Source organism: Triturus cristatus, chromosome 3_1, assembly GCF_964204655.1.
Source record: "Triturus cristatus chromosome 3_1, aTriCri1.1, whole genome shotgun sequence".
In the NCBI taxonomy this organism is placed as follows: domain Eukaryota; kingdom Metazoa; phylum Chordata; class Amphibia; order Caudata; family Salamandridae; genus Triturus; species Triturus cristatus.
The window spans coordinates 653,667,110-653,686,135 of record NC_140583.1 but is presented as its reverse complement, the minus strand read 5'-3'; the positions used below and the strand labels follow the sequence as shown (position 1 = coordinate 653,686,135).

Here is a 19,026-nt window from a genome sequence, read left to right as displayed (position 1 = left end):
TGCAAATATGCTTACTCTTTGTCCCCAACACAGAACTTCCAGGGTTGTGTTTGACAAGAGTGCCAGAGCGGGCGGGCCAAATTCTTTTGATTGGCAGCCGCATGCCCCAGGAATGTGTTGTATGATTTTACATTAATTGTGCATGTCTGGTTGGACAAGTCTCTTGCTTTGTCCAGTTCGACATGCGTACTTGAGTCCCTTTTGACCTGGATTCATTTGAGGAGCCGGAGGTAGCACTGCACACCCCTTCTGTCTGCTATGGAGCGTCAGGTCGCCCTGCTCCAGCCAATCAATGCACTGCTCTCATGCTGTTTAATATTATAAACAACATGAAAGCAAGGTATGGTTTGGTTTGGATGATGGTGGTTTGGCTCTGCGTACAAGGCAGCATATGGGCGGGAGAATTACAGAATGTGGCAAACCACTGTGTGACTTTATTTTGACACCACAAAGTGAATGGCCATGTTTCGGGTCTCTGTGCTTGGCTCCTCATGTATAGCGCCGATGACGGCATTACGCAGGAGGGGATTGGAAGAGAGCATTCACTTTTCGTTGTTCATCCCCCTCCTGTGAGCACGTTTGTAGGCCCTGCCTGCAAGAGGTATTCAAGGCCAGTTTTTCCACAGGACACTATATACGCTCGATGATTTCCGTTATTCGTTGTGTCAGTGGTTGCTGGTAAGAATGACTTTCGTTTTATCAAGTTAAGTGGTCAGTGTGAAGTAAAATTCTTTTTATCTAGCATTGAAGTGATGCGTGGGCCATGGTGCCTTAGATTTGCCGGGTGAGTTATTTCTGACCTGACACAGCAGCACCAGTGGGCCCATCCCTTAAGCCTTAACCTCGCTGCTTTCCTCTGCCACTTGTCCCACAGTGCAGATACCTGACCAGAAATTGAGTGTTATGGAAAAAAGAAGCCTGTGTGTCCCAGTCTTACACTTTGCTCCTTGTCCGTACCTGGTTGGGACTCATGGCTCTGTGCTGTCCTCACCGCCGCTCCGGACACAGAAGTACAGGTCCCTGTGCACACCCCACAAATAGGTTTAAAGCTGCAAAGCAGATTCCCTATAACGCTTCTTCAGCACTTTAACTGCTGAAATAGAAAGTGATCCAGAGCAGCTTTAAACTGCTGTTGTGCCCAGTCATTTCCTAGTATGGCTGGATTTCATTGACTGTACTTTCTCTGCTTGGTATGTAGCAGGGGCTCCTATTCCAGAGCTGTCCTACTCCCACCTCTGTATACACCTTTACAATTACTTTCAATCTACTTTCGTGGGTGCAGCATGCTGGGGAAGGCTTGAAACCGTCTCCGGCGCTATCACAGCTGCTGAAAAAGTCTCGAGGTTTAGCAACATTAAATAGCTCTTCTGAGTGTCCCATTCACACCCTTTGCTTATTTCTGTATCGGGTGCACATAGGGAACGCAGCTGCTCCAGCACAGGGGCTATTTAATAGATATGGATAAACCAAGAAAATGAAAAGGCGAGCAGACCATTAAGACATTTTGGTGCAGATATACAAGCCCCTTACAACACTTTTGCGCCGCCGTTGCATCACTTTTTGTGATGCAGCGGCGGCGTAAACAATGCGCCACATTGCGGCCCATTTACAATGTGACGCATCTAAGGAGATGCGTCACGTTGTAAAGGCCTGGATCACATTATACCTGCATCAGGTATAATGCATGCAGGGTGGGCGTCCCACTCAGAAAAAGCCTCGTAGAAGTGATACAGTGAAATCTACAAGATTTCACTGAGCCACTTCTAGGACCCCACTGTGTCAAAACCATGCGCCTGCTTGAAGCAGGCATAAGGAATGACGCAGTGCAATAAGTATAGGCCTCCCCATGTGACACGACTACAGCAATGAGTGACTTATGCACCAACAGATGTGTCAGAATTTCTACCACATCTGTCAATCCTTGTGCCATGGTGCACCGTATTATAAATACGGCGCATCCATGGTGGCGCAAGGGTATTGCAGGCTGGTGCAGGTAAACTTGACGCATCTCTGCAGATGCGGCCGTTTTTTGTAAATCTGCCCCTCAGTAGGTAAATGGTCCAGTAAATTCCCTGTAAAACATGACACTTACAAATTGAAAACAAAATATTTATTGAATGCCTATCTTAAAGTGGAGGCTAGGTTTTTCTATAGTATACACCCTGAACCGAATTTCTTCATGTGCCTAGACATTTACTTTTAGAATAGTGCAGTGATCAGTGTCCGAATTAAGGCAGTGGCATAACAAAAGCACCCACAGCCCCCGCGGTGCGGGGGGCCCCCCGAGCTCTGGATGTCCCCCTCAGAAAAAGCGATAGATGGTGGGTCGGGGAGGGGGAGCCCCTTCATGTACTTTGAAGGGGGGCCCCCTCAAGTCTCGTTACACCACTTGATTAAGGTGGACTGGCAGAGTAGTTTGTGGGATCAGCCCAGAATGGAGTAAAGTGGGCTTCCCTGGCAGAGCACTGGCCTAATTCATAACAATGTGACAGTAATTCTGTTCTGGATCACTTAATTGATAACACACAGAATGCATGTTAAACATGTAATGGGGTTATGAGACTGTCAGGTTAGAGTTGAAACAATCCATAGGAACAGCAAATAGGCCATGCTTTCCAAAGCAGACCAATGGACAGTATGCATGACCGACACACTACCCTTACATAGACTAAACGAATTTCTGTACTTATATATTGACTATGGTCAGCTTGTTGTACGCATGTGCTTAAGAACACTTGAGCGACGGGCTGGGCCATGAGGCATTATTACGGACTCATTAAGAGTTCAGTGCAAATCCAGCAGGACCAGTGTGGTTAGTAACAAGCATCACTTCTCTTGCAGGCTCGCGTGGTTGTGGATAAACTCTTCAGTAACGGAACAGTGAGTGCATTTATATGTATGTATATATGTATATATATATATAAATATATATATATCTCTTCACCTCCCAGGGCTGTGGGCGTCATGTAGGGATTGTTTTTTTGGATGCGGGGTTTCTTTCTGTCTGTCCCAGTGCCTGTGTCTCTTTTTACCCGTCAGTGTCTCTCCCTTTGTGTGTTTCCTGTCTGTGCCTCCATGTACCCCAATGTCTGTGTGTCTCGTGTCTTGCCTTGTGCTCCCATACACCTCAGAGTGTTTACCTGTATCTGTGTTTCAGTGTCCCCTTGTCCATCGTCTCCGCATGCCACCCATAAGAGTGAGTGTGTGTCCCTGCATGATCATTGCTGTGTGTGACTGTATGTGACTATTCGTTGCTTTGCTATACGTCTCTGTGTGAATTTGTATGACCTGCTGTTAACGCATCTGACTCTATGTTTTTGACGTGGACAACTTTGTGCAACCATGTGTAACTATATGAGACTTTTTTTCAATGTGAGTAGCGATGTGAAGTTTTTTATGCGGGCAAAGAGGACTCTGTGTGTCTATGTAATCTTTTAGAAACCACGCTTGACTACATTTGACTTCAAGAGGCTTGAGTATTGCTGTGGTGCATAACTATGACTGTGTAAGGCTGTGCCTTATTATTTGTAACTGTGTATGTCAGTGTGCGGACAAGTTTCACTGTGTGCATCCATTTAAGGCTTTGAATATGTGTGTGCGTGTCTGTGTGTGACCACCAAGTCTGACTTTGTGTGCTGTGTGTGTCTTATTATCATTTGTAATATATATTTTATTGATGAATATCTTGTGAGTGAATGAGTCTTTTCATGTGTGACTCTCTATGGCAGCCATGTTAGCCTGTGTCTGACCACCACCTGTGACCATTTGCATGTCCTTTTATAACAGTATGAGGCTGTGTATGAGTGACACTCCTTCTGATTGTGTGAGTGTTTTCAAGATTGTGTGTGACATTGATAGGCTTTGTTTGACTGTATGTGATTATATGCTTGAAGAAGTGTGTAGCCCTTTGTAATAGTGCCTCACCGTGTATGTGATGGGACATTACTAAATGTGACTGTAGAGATGTGTAGGTAAGTTTCTTTGACAGTGCACGTGATGCTCTATGACTGTGTTGGACTGTATTCTTTATGTGTGTGACTGTGTAAGTCTGCCAACTTACTATTGTCTGAGTGTATGTGTTACTGTGCCTTTTAGTCTGTGTGTCAGTCTGCTTGTGCCAATTTATGTGATTGCACTAGTGTGTGTGACTACCCTGTGGCTGTCTAGAGCCATGTGCGATTTGTGTGACTGTGTTTGACACCTTTTATTTATTGATATAGTTGTGTCAAACGTATGCATCTGTGTATGTCTCGGTATGTGATTGTGCATCTGCATATGCATCATTGGGTTACAGGCTTTCTGACTGTATTTGAAACAGTGCCCCAACTTGGGTGGTTCTTACATGAATTATTCTTGTGAAGCGGGTGCTAGTATTACCTTGGCATGGAGACAGGGTGATTTGATTGACATGTTACCATCTTCTGAGATGACATCTCTCCCATTGGCAGGTGTCTCCTGAGGTGTTGGGTAACCTGGGATCTCTCGTCTACGGTCTCAACCCTCGCATTCTGCTGAGTTTACCCACCGACTCCCTGGTCAGAGTTTTACCTGATCTCGTGAAGTATGAAGTGTCCCTCAGCCCTGCCCAGAGGACAAGCATCATCAGCGCTCTGGTGGTGAGTAGCCCATGTGTTAAATCAAAGCTTTATCTGGGTACCGATGATGAGAACGTTGGAGGTGCTGGTTCATCCTGTTTAGAGCTATCATGAGGTAAGTGCAAGGGAACTAATTGTACTTTCATGCTCCTGTAAGCAAGACACCTGAGGGATGAGGGCCTTCCAGGCAAGACACATGTGACCTGTGTGTGTGCACGTGTTAATTTCCAGGCACGACAGCCAAGTCATGAGAACATTAGACTGGGTCATGAAACATGTTTACTGATGATCACATTTGGGGGTTATTAGTACTTGTTCAATGTTAATGGTTTTCATTTTTGAGGAACATGAATATTTGTTTCTTTTATAGAGTAGTGTGCGCTTGTGCTCCTGGATGACAGTGCACTGCTAGGCAGGGGATATTGTAAATAACAATTACTAATAGGGTTAAAATGAGGTTTGGACCATTATGAAGTATTCCTGTGCATCTGGCTGCTTCCTTACATTTTCATGTAAGTGTACCATTGACAGGATAGGAAAAACATTTCCTATCCAGCTCAGCATGTTTTAAAACGGGAGCAGTGAGAGTGTGGATTACCAAGTGCATAGTTTGGGATGAGGTTGACAAGGTGCCTTTGGGTTAAACAAAGCTTTGTCTTTCTTACGCCCCTGACAAGTGAATCAGTGTAAGGAAGCGAGGGCTGGCAAACATGACTTCCGTGTTTAAAAGACTTTATTGAGGATCATTAAATACCATACTACAGCACAATAACTATATTGAGTAACCAGCCATTTACATATGGTATTAAAAACCTGGAAACAAAATACATCAAAGTCTTTATCGTTTTACAAGAAGGTGAAGAAAGGAAAGGAGGGAAGGGTGAAATAACAAGAGGATAAAAAAAAAAAACTTAAATAATCAATATCTAGAGTGAAACAAATATCATATATTAAACTTAAGAGTGTCAATTTATATACAATTACAATAGAAAGGACAGATAAAGAATATTTATCGGGGATACAAAAATTCAGATAATACAGAGTTAGTATTGAACATAGCATTTCCAACCTGACTAAGAAATCTAGTGAGAGACAACCATAACAGTTCAACATTATGAGCGGATAAACATTTAATAGTGTATATAGTTTCTAATTTATGATGTATGCATACCGAATCCCACCACACCTTATAAGATAATTTAGATGATGATTTCCAATTATAGGTGATTTGTTGAAAAACAATCGCCCCAAAAAAATCTAATAACTTATTTTTAGGGAAAGATGGTACAAGATAATTAGTTAAATAGCCTAGAAAAGTTTTAAGTTCGTTGAAAGAATGTTCTAGTCTAAAAATCTTTCTAATCTGGGAAAATACCTTATGCCAAAAAGAAAGTGTATTTGGACACCTAAACAGCATATGCATATAGTCTACCTTAGGAAAGTCATAAGACCAGCAGCTAGCAGAGGCATCTGAGGAGAATCTGGAACAATTTAGGGTAGTAAAATGTAATCTGTGATAAATAAAAAATAAGGATTGACCTAGAAATGTTATATATACGTGCCCATATCTTATTCCAGAAAGTAACTTCCCAAGTAATACCAAGGTCCTGTTCCCATAAGGATTCCAACTTGAATTTGGTTTGAGAGGGGTCCGGAAGAGACAGAGTTTTATAGATAACTTAAGCTTTATGCGAGTTTTCAGGAAATCAGGAAGTCCAGAAGCAAAGGGAATCGAAGAAGTAGACTATTGAAATGACACATAAACATCAAGAATGATATTTATTAATGATAAATAACGTGGATAGAAAGACTTGAGGCAATGATAATCAAGACAGAATTGAGGAAAAGAGATTGGAGATTTATTGTGAAAAAGCTGAGATACCCACATAAGTCCTCTATCCTTCTAAGTGCGCCAAAACAAGAGGGTGGTTGTTGAGTTTAATCAATGAGTTATACCATAATGGCATTTTCAGAAAAAGAGAGGGAGTCAAAGTAATGGGGAGAAATGTAGATTGGATTAATGACGCTGTATTTTGTAAAATAACAGAGCGAAGTAGCAACTTTATGGAGGAAAAAAAAAAGTAAATATTTGAAAGTAAAAGGAGCAATAAAGGCTATTTCAAGATCTAGCCATAATGGAGAGAAAGGTGTAGACAATTCAGAGGTCCAGAGCGCTGCTTGAAGTAGGGCGAAGGCTTTATGGCACTGACAGAAATTCGAAAAATGTACCCCTCCCCCTGATTGATTGGAGTCTTTGTAAAGTAATTAAGGCTACTCTTGTTTTTTTATTGTTCCATAAAAATCTAATAAGAAGAGAATTAATTTTCTTAAAGAAATATTTTGGAATTTGAACTGGTACAATGGAAAGGAGATGCAGTAAAAGAGGAGAAATCATTTAATAGAGTCTAAGCGACCCCACCATGATGAAAATAAAGGATTCCAGGAAGATAGTATAATATCTATTCTAGCAATAATTTCGCTAAAGTTAATTTTGATGTTTACCTGAATAGAGCTGGTAAACCAAATCCCTAAATATTTAATCCTGGACGAAAGAGACCATTTATCCCCAGTAGAATAATAAGAGTGACTAAAGGTATAATTATTTAGAGGAAGAATTTACGTTTTATCTTTATTTATTGTATATACTTATACCTGCAAAAAAGAAGAAATTTCCTGTAAAAGTGAGGGCAAGGAACTTTTAGGAGAGGTAACAAACAAAAGAATATCATCTGCATATGCAGCATAGTTCAAATAACAATTTCCGTAAGGAAAAACAGAAATTGAAGAATTATTACGAATGCGAGCAAGAAAAGGTTCAAGTTCTAAAACAAATAATAAAGGAAAAAGCGGACATCCTTGTCTAACCTGTTTGAGAAGGGAAAAATAAGAAGAAACGTTTCCATTAACTTATACTGATAGACGAGGAGCACAGTATAAAAGAGAGATAAGTGCGGTAAAGTTATGACTAAAACCATGCCGTTTTAATGACTGAGGCATAAATTCCCAACTTATTCTATCTAACGCTTTCTCAGCATCAATGGTTATGGCTGCAAGAGAATCTTTAAAAGTATGAGATTTACTGAGAACATTGGGAAACAAATTGGCTTTGTCTGATATAAGTCGTCCTTTAAAAAAACCAAATTGCTCTTTTCCAAGAAGATGGGGTAGAAACAACTCCAATCGAAGAGCTAAAAGCGTGGCAAATATTTTGTAGTCCACGTTTAATAAAGAGATTGGCCTATCATTTTTACAATCATGAGGATCTTTACTTTCCTTATGAATTAGACAAATGATTGCTTCTTAAAAGGAACCTGAAGTGGTAGAAGAGTCAATAAAATGCTTAAATAACCAAAATAAATAGGGAAGCAGGAGATGAGAGAAATCCAGATAAAACTCCACTGTGAACCTGTCAGGGCCTGGTGTTTTTCCCAGCTTTAATGACTTTAATGCTCCAGACAGTTCATCAGAAATAAGATCTCATTCTAAAGAATCAAAGTCCAGGACAGGAGGGGTAACGTGAAGAGTCTGATCCACATATTCTGTAACTGTAGAAGAGGGGGGCACTTCCTACGGGGTATAGAAAGACTTATAACATTTTACAAATTCTTCTAAAATAGCTTGGTGATTAGTGATAGACTGCCCCTGTGAAGAGGATATAGAATCAATGATGTGTCTCTCTTTTTTACCTTTTAAATTTATTCGCTAGCAATCTACCAACTTTATTTTTCCCACCATAATATCGGGCACTATTCCTCAAAAGAATATGGCTAGCTTCCTCCTCTGTAGAGTTAGTATTAAACTGCAATTTAGCCTGCAACAAATTATGCAAATCTAAAGGTGATTTGGAAGATAATTACCGCTGCTCCAAAGTTTTTATTGATGGAAGTAACTTTTTATGTTCTTGCATTTTGCTTTCCTTTTTCTTAGAGGCATAATTTAAAATAAAATCCATTACAGCGGCTTTAAACGTGTCGTACAATAAGGCCGGTGAAATCTCCAAATTATTATTGAAAGAGAAAAATTCTGAATCAAAGGAGATAAAAGAAGTAGAAAATTGATCATCTTGAAGCAAAACATTATTAAATCTCCATCTATGCGACGGAGGTCTAGGGGGAACCAAATCCAAGTCAGTAATAACCATGGCATGGTCAGAAAGTACGATTGGAGTGATGTGGGACTGCACAAGGCATTGTGAAAGAGATTTAGAAAGAAAAATATGGTCTAGTTGGAAAAGAGTACCGTGAGTAGCAGAGTTAAAAAGGTATAATCCTTAACTGTAGGGTCTGATAACCTCCATGAATCAACTAAGGCACCTTTAGAAATGGTAGAAAGAAATTGCTTATACATTTTATGTGACACAAATTGAACTGATGACTGCCTATCCAAAAAAGGATCTCAAATTTGATTACAATCTCCTCCTAGGATAAAGTATGCATCTTAATACTGCACACATTTTCTTGCAATTGAAGGCCAAAAAGTATGATCAGGTTTTGTAGGAGCATAACCGTTCAATATAGTTAAAGGTATATTATCTATCAGGATATTAATAATAACCCACCTACCATCATTGTCTATTTCTTGTGAGACCACAGTAAGATTAAGAGACTTATAACATAATATCACAACCCCATTATTTTTAGTTACAGAGGGAGAAACAAACAGGTGTCACACCCAGTTTCTTTTAAATGTCAGTGCTTCAGGCTGGGTAAGATGAATTTCTTGCAGAAGAATGAGGTCAGGATCAGACTTAACTAAAAGCGATAATATTCTCTATCTTTTAACCGGGTTGCGGGACCCCTTAAAGTTACATTATAAAACCTGGAATTAAATGGAGTGAATCAGGGGCAACACATTTGAGAACCATAAAACTACTAAAGTTCAACATCATTACTATCAAGAGAAAAACAAGAAACAATGAAGGAGAAAAAAAACTAAATAGGAGACAGATAGTACAGGAGGAAATAGAAGAAAAAAGTGCAAGATAAAGAGAGAAGAAAACCAGGAAAGGCAGAGAAAAAGGGTAACAAATAAAAATGAGACAAAAAGAGAAAAGACAGTCGATGTCCAAAAAGGATGTCTGTAAGGACATACCTGAATAAGTAACAATAGGAGAAATACAACGGGGTAGGGATGACACATGAAGGAAGACAGACCCAGAGGGGAAGGAATCCATATCGCACCTGGACTATACACACTTATGGGATAGGACTACACAAAGTAAACATATATGATGAATCTGTAAAGAAGACAAGGAGAAAAAAAGAAAAGCTTAGTAGGAATAAAGTGACATATTAAAATAAAATTACTCATGAAACATATTACAACTTCAAGGAAACCTTATTATACTATCATAGAAGAGAAAACCTGTAGCGGACAGACAAAAAATAAAAACATCAACCATTGGAGGGACGAGCTGTATCCATAGTGACCAATGTATGAGACTGTATGTATTTTTCAAGTTCAGCTGGATCTTCAAACTTTGTAGAGTTATTCTGGAATGTCATCTTAAAAGTACAGGGATGAAAGAGACCATATCTGGCGCCAAGGGATTGGAGGGAGTACAAAGATTCAGGAACTCCTTCCTTCTAGCTGTTGTTTCATTAGAGTAATCCTGAGAAAGAAAAAGTCTCTGACCCATCCAGGAGACTTGAAGTTTTGCTTTATGCGCAGAAACAACCATCAGGTCAGGTAACTTCAAAAAAAGAATAATGACTCCTCTTGGTTTGCCTGGACAAGATGACAATGCAGGACGAGGACATAGCCTATTTGCTCTCTGAATGTTCAGTGTAGTAGAGGAAGGCATATCTAACATCTTTGGTAGGAAGGAGGTAAAAAAGGAGACAGGATCACTCCCTTCCAATGCCTCCGGAAGGCCATAAATTCAGAGATTCTTCCACCTGTTCCTGTTTTCCAAATCCTCTGTATGTTGTTTAAGTCGAAGAACTTCCTTCTTCAGACAATTGATTTTATTAATTTCTTCACCCATGTCTCTGCCAAAGATACACGTTCGTCCATCCTTGACCATTTATCAACCCAGCGTTGCAACCTGTTATTAGTCTCTTCCATTTAGGGATGTAATGGAAGAATCTCTTCTAGTACTATTTCCAGAGAAATAGGAGACATGGACTACTCAGGTGAAGGAGGAGAAAGGGGGTGGGAGCACACTGACTTCACATCACAGCGTCATTACCTCTAGGCATCTTGGTCGATGTAGTTCATTGTTCTTAGCACAGGACAAAGTTCGAAAAATTACTTGGCTCAATTCCATAATTTTCAAAGCGTATCCCTAGACACGTGTTTCTGGATTTCTCCGTCATCAGTAGGGAAAAGAATCGTAGGTTGCTGGACATGCTGCCGCTTAATTTTTTCAGGCACAATTCCACTCAGGGCATGCAGGCGCTCCCAAGCTCGTCAGCTCAGGCGAGCCAAGTAATTTTTCGAACTTTGTCCTGTGCTAAGAACAATGAACTACATCGACCAAGATGCCTAGAGGTAATGACGCTGTGATGTGAAGTCAGTGTGCTCCCACCCCCTTTTTCATAACTTAAAAGGCTCCCTCGAGCCGCCTGAGCTGACGAGCTTGGGAGCGCCTGCATGCCCTGAGTGGAATTGTGCCTGAGAAAATTAAGCGGCAGCATGTCCAGCAACCTACGATTCTTTTCCCTACTGATGACGGAGAAATCCAGAAACACGTGTCTAGGGATACGCTTTGAAAATTATGGAATTGAGCCAAATAATTTTTCGAACTTTGTCCTGTGCTAAGAACAATGAACTACATCGACCAAGATGCCTAGAGGTAATGACGCTGTGATGTGAAGTCAGTGTGCTCCCACCCCCTTTTTCAGGTGAAGGAGGATCTTGTTTAGGTCGCTTAAATACTGAGGGAGGAGATTGATCCTTACATTGGGAGGATTACAGAGAGACAGCACGAGGTACCGTAGCATTGGCCATTGCACAATTAATAATGTCTCTGAAGTAGAAACAACAGATCCAGCACCTCACCGAGGAGGCGATAATTGAGCCTGAGGTGTGAAAACAAACTGCGGTTTCCATAATTTTCCCATAGAAAAGAAAATTACTGTAAGTCAATATTCTCCAGAGAAGCAGTATTACTGCAATTATTCATATGAATAGATTCAATAGCAAAGTAAACTCCAAATGTTCACCAGCAGGCAAAAAATAAAGATTATTCAGGTGCCAAAATACAGTAATAAAACACCATTTATGAACTTAGAACAGTGTTACAAGGAACATATTGCATAAAGCCTTCCATACATCATTGCAACGTAAGATATCCCCTCTTTAAAACTGCTGGAAATAACTATGGGGCTGATTAGGATGGTGGGCGGAGGCACATCCGCCGTGCTGGTGGTGGCAGAAAATGCCCTTTTCCACACTCCATTGGTGGTTCTTGCATCCGTCGTATTACGATGGGCATAGGTAGCCCATTTCCCTTCCGCTGTGGTGTTTCTGGTTCTGCCAGAAATCTCCGTCCTTACCAGTAGCGAACGGAGCCAAGGTACCGCTGTGCGGAATGCGGTTACGACTGCCGATCAAATCACGATGCCTCAAACAGCCCATCACACCGCATCGGAGAATCCGGCCATACGGAGATGGCGGTGGCAATACTGTGGATAGCTCAATGTATTCCTAACCGCTGGGAAAATGGCGGTCTTTGGCCTTTCCGCAGCAAATCCGACCACCGCGGACAGATTTTCAGCTTTTCCGGTGGTGAATCCTGGGATCCGACTGCCGCGGTAGGGTGTTGCAGGCAGGGCATCCTAATCTGACCGCCGGTGTTGCCGCGGTACCTGCGGACAGTGCTTTTCTGCTACCACGGGGGTCGGGATGCTTTTCCGCCCGCCATCCTAATCAGCACCTATGTTGCAAGCGTTCCTCAAAGCGCATCCTAAGCAGTGAAATTCTCTCAGCGTGAGATAAGATATAAAATGGCAGCTGCTGCCTGAGGAGAACTCTACATCGGTAAAAAAAAAAAACATTTAGAAACACTCTGTTTCTTCTTAAAAAACAGCCTGGTAGCTTCCCTAACTCTATCCTATCCCTGCAGTCACACACCTCTTTTAAAATCAGCATCTGAAATGTCATTCCTCGTTCCGCGGTGTGCCGGAGCCTCTCAGCTTGGCGGCCATCTTAAGTCGCGCCGTAGCCACGTCCCCGGCAAACATGACTTTCAACCTCCAGTTTCAGTGAGATGTGTGCAGACACATTTTGAATAAGCTGCAATTGATTAAAATGTGATTTAGGGACACCAGGATATTGTAGTAATCAAGGCGCGAAAAAACGTAGGCCTTCATAGTCAGAACTGAGTGAGAAAATGAAGAAAAAAAATCACCATTTAGAAAAAAAAACTTTCAAGATAGTTTGTGTTGCAGGTAGCAAAGTAAGCCTGAAGTCGATATTGCATCCAATTTGCTAGATATCTGGCACTAAGGTGGGTCATGCAATCAGGCTAAAATGCATTGGGCCATATTGAAAATTCATGGTAGGGAAGTAACCTCTTGTTTAATAAGCATTCACTTTTAGGTGATTGATACACCTATGTACATCAGTAGTCAAAAGAAAAGATAAATTTAAAAAATGGCAACGCTGAATGAGGAATCAGATGGAAGTGTGTGTTCTCTCAGATTGTGAGTTTGTTCCTGTGCCTTCTGAAACAACCATTATTCTTTCTGCTATAGCAACCCATTGAGCCTGTCTCTATTCTGCTTCCTTCTCTTCTCTCCCGTGCCATGACACAGTACTCACATATAGTGTTTGATGCAGATATGTAACTACTGCATTGAACCCAGATCATATAGGATAGTAAACTCTATTTTGCAAAAATACAATTACAAAAAACAATAACAAACATTTTGAAATAAATATGCCATATATCATAAAAGCAAATAAACACTTGTTGGAGACTGGCAGGAGAAAACCAAAATGTAATCACAAAGTCTGACAGATACTTGTTTCGGAATTGTTAGAGAAAACCAAATATGCGATCAAAAAGGCAATTCAGCACCAGTATGCTTGTTTTAGCTAACTAAAATGCATCATAAATGATAACAAAAGAACCAGTGTAAAAACTCATGATATGGATGTAACAGATCCTATCATTACAACCTGAAACCACACAAAGCAAAGTTTGTCATACATGTATTCTTCAGAACCCTATTAATGTTGAAAAATAATGTAATTAATTTGTTAGTGTGCTGCAATGGGGCCTGCACAGCAGTATTATGTGCTTAAAAAGTATTTTTCTATACTGATAATGACACACAAACATAAAGCTACTTACTGATCAAAATAAAATGACTGCTGGATGGTAAACATGGTCACTAGTTTTCAAAATATAAGAAATGAATAAATGAAGGAATGCATAACTGAATGAGAGAATGAATGTATAAGTTGTTGGAAAGTGGGTTATTAGTGATAGGTAGTGACTTACCACTAGTAATAATGCCACAGACAAAATAAAAGGGTCAGTCAGGGTCTCAATAAACTATTCTGTTGCTGAACCCAGGCTAGCTGGCAACAAGCAGGCAGGCATAGCTTAGGAGACAGGCATTTAAAGCATTTAAAACACCTATACATTGAACAAGTAAGATGCAACACACAAAAAAGATCCAACTTAACTTTATAAAAATAGATTATATTCGTATGAACAGTAGAAACCAAACCAACAAAAATTCAATGTAGGGAGCCGGAGATGTGAATTTTTAAAAAATAAACACTTTCTATTGCTTAGAAACCAATAGCACCAAATTGGGACATTTGGTCATGCTTGACTGGGACAAAGTCAAAGTTTGAGGCAGACTGCGATGGAGCCCTGGTCGGATACACTAAGCGGGAAACCTCAGTCAACATTTTATCTTCACACTTAGAAACTTTTCTGGTGCATACTCTCTTGACGTTGAGCGGGGCTCCTCTTCAGGCTACTAGATTTGGTGTGGGTTCTTCGGCTTGACTCCCTGTGAGGCCCCGGTGAAATCCTTGTAATCTGGAGCTCCGAAGCTTTCAGCAGGATGAATCTGAAATCCTGGCCAGATAGCAGTTGAAGGTAGCCGACTTGACTCTCGACGTCCAGTCTGTCACCGTATGGAGCCTTTTCCAAAACGTTCACCAAACTTCTGGATCTTCTTCCAGAAGATCTCCTTGAGGGTTCAAAGTGTCCACAACACCAGTGCAGGGGTCTAGAATCTCTGAGATGGCCCCTGGGATGTTGGAACTACAAATCACACAATGCACCTGGCCAAATCCCTAAAAGTTCACTGGACGCACTCTAGGATGGGAACTTCTTGGTGGAGTTAGTGCATGTGGGCTTGGTTAATCTGTAGCTTACAGAGAGTCCACTCCTTAATCCTTCTTGAAGCAGGTGCAGTCCTTCAGAGTGCAGACCTTTGGGGTGCAGATCAGGTTTACAGCAGGGCAGTCCTTCTTCTCCTTGTAGTTTCAGGAAGCAGAACTGAGTTGCTGGGTAACTCTTTCATATTTATACAGTGTTCCTGGATGTCAAGCAGGGGTGGGTACTCCTGATCAATGGGGTACAGGGTGCCACCCAGGTGTATGACCACTTCCTCCAAAATGTGTGGCAAATTCTTGCCCCAGAAAGCACCATTCTTCCAAAATGAAGAAAGTCTCTCTTGAGAGGTTACATCAGGCTACGCAACCCCACTGGCGTGGCTGAGATTCACCATCACTCCCCTTCCATCCCTCTCCTTAATCCAATAACAGGGGCTCCTGTCTCACTGGGGTGGCAGGATGTGGGTGTGTGTCTGTGCTCTCATGAAGTGCTATCCCGCCCTCATCCTGCCTTCTGCTTCTGCAGTTTCAGTTCTCCACGCAATGGCTAGCCAGTCAGGAGAGAGTAGCTGGAAGGCTGGATTTTGATTTACAGAAAATAAAGTTTAATAACTTATTTTCTGTGATAGGTATTATAAATCTAAGAGTTGGATTTATTATGACAATCATTTTTAGTCCTTGAATGAAATTTTTAAGCTCCTCCCTATCTATATTTATACTTAAATGGAATATTCAAATGTTAGCCTATGGAGCTAACTATCTACAATGGGGGAAAACGAGATTGGCAGTTTTTTCCTTCCTCACCAGGGCATATAAAACATATTTTATAATGTCCTTGCTTATAGTTACAGGGTAATCTACCCCTGGGGCACCTAGGGTAGACTTATAAATAAGGTAGATTACTACTTTTGAAGTCAAATTTGCATATAGCTACAATTGAAAAGCAGCCTGCAAGGCTGGCTTTTAAAATGACAATGGGCAATACAGCAGTGCACACTCTAGTGCAGGAAATCTACTGGGCTTCTAAACCTTCATGCCCTATTATATACTAGGAACTTATAAGTAGTTTGAATCCACCTTGCCTCATTATATACTAGGGACCTACAGGGAGCCTATCATGACTAATTATAATGATACCTAAGCATGTACTTTAATCAGAGCACAGGTCCTGGGTCTGGTTAACAGATCTCAGGATGCAATCACAGTCAGAAAACCAGCACCTTTTAATCAAAATGGGGGAAAAACATGGGGGCACAATGCAAACAGGTCCTGATTTCTCACGTGAGTGAACGATTGTTATGTGTGACAATTTGTGTGTGCGTGTCTATGAATGGTAATTATGTAAATGGTGGGTATGTATATGTGTGTGTTTGCAAATTCTTCTTCTTGTCTCCCCAGTTCAGAATCCAACACTGTGTATTTGAGTCCAGCAACATAATCACCTGCCCTGTTGAATGCTGTATCTGTGCTTTATGACCCTCACAGCTTGACTTCTGAACAGAAGTGACTTGTCAATGCTGTGGGAAAACAGCACTGCAGTATTTCTAGCAGCAGCATAGGTTCTCAACTAGTGAACTGACAGGGCTTTAGTGTCCTGCCCCACTCTGGGTGTGTTGTATGTACTCTATAAATAGATGGAGTGTGCAGTTCCTAGGAATCCAGGGAGAAGTAGGGGAAAAAGAGGAGGGGAGTTGCATTGTGTTTTAGTACAAAGAGGACGCTCCAATAGGAGCAGGTGCCCTCACACACCTGGAAGGTGCCATGCTTCATAATTGGACTTGTTCCTGGTCGGGCTGGCGCTGCAATGCCCGATGGGCACCCACAAGGGGGTTCTTTAACAGAGATCTTTTAGTAGCCGTATGATGAAGTGGGGGGGTGTGAGTTTTGTTTGTAATGTGTGCAAAGTTATGTTTAACAGGAGTGAGTTAAAATAGGTTTAGTGACGTTCATAGTCAAGTAACTTTATTGATTGAACTCACTAACCTAATTAAAAATGTGGTGCTTATTCAGTCTTCAATGGTCTTAATAAGCCGAGTAACTGTTTTAATTAAAAAATATATATGGTCAACATGTTTCTGGCCTATATCTGTCCAATCGGCTCAAGCAGCGATTCTTCAGGACCTAACAGCAACAAACTACACTACTCGATGACTGGATTCCTTACTCTATTAGTTGTACTTATAGTAATCGGTTATTTATCAGGTCAAACAGATAATGAATTGTAGCTTGACCAGGATCATAATCTGGATCACAAAAGGACAAACACTACACAAACACACATTCAAAAACACATTTCCGATTCATCATTTGAAATCACTTTGCATGCCCATAAAAACCTCCTTCTACTGCATGCCCCCAGTGGTACAGTACCCATGCACAATATTATCCCCACTCAAACGATCGTGCAGTGGGTTTTATTTTTATGAGAAACGGCAACGACATGCATCAACTGAAGCAGTATATTGTCGCGATGGGTGAAAATAACCCACTCCAAGTCGGGTAAGTAATTGCCCCTTGATGATGAAGCAGAGTAGGAGGCCTTTTAGCGACCTGTCAACAAAAAGAGGGATGGGAGAAGGCTAAGTGAAGTCTTAGTTATCCTACCTGTTGTCTGGTAGGGTGATCGGTGGATCTGGGTCCTAATTACTCAGACACATTGTGGCGTTGTGGCATTCTCCTGCAGACCTGGCTGGCTCTGCTTGCCTTGGTGGGAAGCGGAAGAGAAGGGGTGTGATCTCTCTTGAATTGACCAAGCATGCCTCCCTACAGGTCCGCTTGAGTAAGGATACTAGACCACTGACTGTACCTGCCATGATGGAAGGGGGGTCAATTACGGCCAATTAGCAGTTATTTAGAACTAGTTCCACCGGAAGGTGTTCTTCTTCTGGCCTGCGCTATCATTAACAAAAGTATTGCACTAAATGGCAGGAAAAAGCATGCAAGTGTCATGGCACACCAATCTTTGAAAGTTCTTTCGACTGTTTTACTTGAGCAATGATGTCATCTGCTGTGACATGACGTGCCCAGGTATGTATCGGTGAGTCGACTGCAGGAGCCAATCACCAGCAGGCACAAGTGTATGTAACCATTGCAGACATTTAGAAAAGTATGTGTGGCACCAATTCCTGTGGGGATATTATCAGGTAATCCCTTGGAAGTTTACAGTCCAATAGGTAAAAATCTGTGAAAATGACATTCATCCTTCTAGATCCACTATTCAGCTGGGATATGTATGGTGTAGACATAGGTATGTAGTCCAGTATTGGACCACTCAGTGATGTCTTAGAGTCCCTTCATACAGCCATTGTTGCTCCCTAGTATTAATGGTCAAGATAAGGTACCACCAAAGGTGTGCAACCATAATTGCAGCTATGTGCATGTTCCTAGTTTGCGTTAGTGTTTCTAATCCAGCCCATAATAACTTGTTGGGATATCAATCAGATCCTCAGGGATCAAATAGTCATTTATTCATAATGTCAGGAACTCCCTTTCTGTGTGTTCATTTTCCCACCCCATGCCAGGTGGTGTGTTCATCCGTTCAATTCCCTCGTTATGTGTAGATATTCGGATGATCCACTATTGTTCCTTCCTGAATAGGACTTTTTTTCTCATAAGGGGAAATATTTAATGGAATGTCCATTACAGGTCATCTGGAGTGTGTCCATCTGTGGGACGTGTGGTCATTTTTGTATTGTATTTTTTACATCTAATGTTACTTCTGTGCTCTGTAATTCTAACCTTGACCGCTTTTGTTGTCATTCCTTTATATCTCATCTGACACGGACAGGTGATCATATAGATGCAATTACAAGAGTTACAATTGGTGTGCTTTTTTGTGTCCACAACAGGGTGTTATTTAACTGAATGGTCTTAGTGGCCTTGGTAGAGGCACACACATTACAATGTCTGCATGGGTAATACCATAATGGCTTCTGGGTAGAAAAATGCAATCTTTTGGGCCTTGTAGAGATTGCATGCTTCTACACAGAAACCATTAAGGAATTTGCCCCCATCAAATGGGGCACTATCCATGCGGACATTGTAATGGATGTGCCTCTAGTGAGGCCACTAAGATCATTCAGGTAAATGGCACCCTGCTGTCGACACAAAAAAGCACAACAATTAT

General features: G+C 41.3%; 1 protein-coding gene across 1 annotated transcript in view; it reads left to right on the top strand.

Moving 5' to 3' along the window:
- The window catches only part of LOC146860745 (uncharacterized), a 317,920-nt gene that overhangs the window by 140,986 nt on the left and 157,908 nt on the right, over positions 1-19,026 (top strand). The window contains exons 9-10 of the mRNA XM_085646168.1: positions 2,842-2,880; positions 4,449-4,616. Of these exons, the coding sequence (XP_085502294.1) occupies positions 2,842-2,880; positions 4,449-4,616 (207 nt within the window). The remainder of the gene's footprint in view (positions 1-2,841; positions 2,881-4,448; positions 4,617-19,026) is intronic.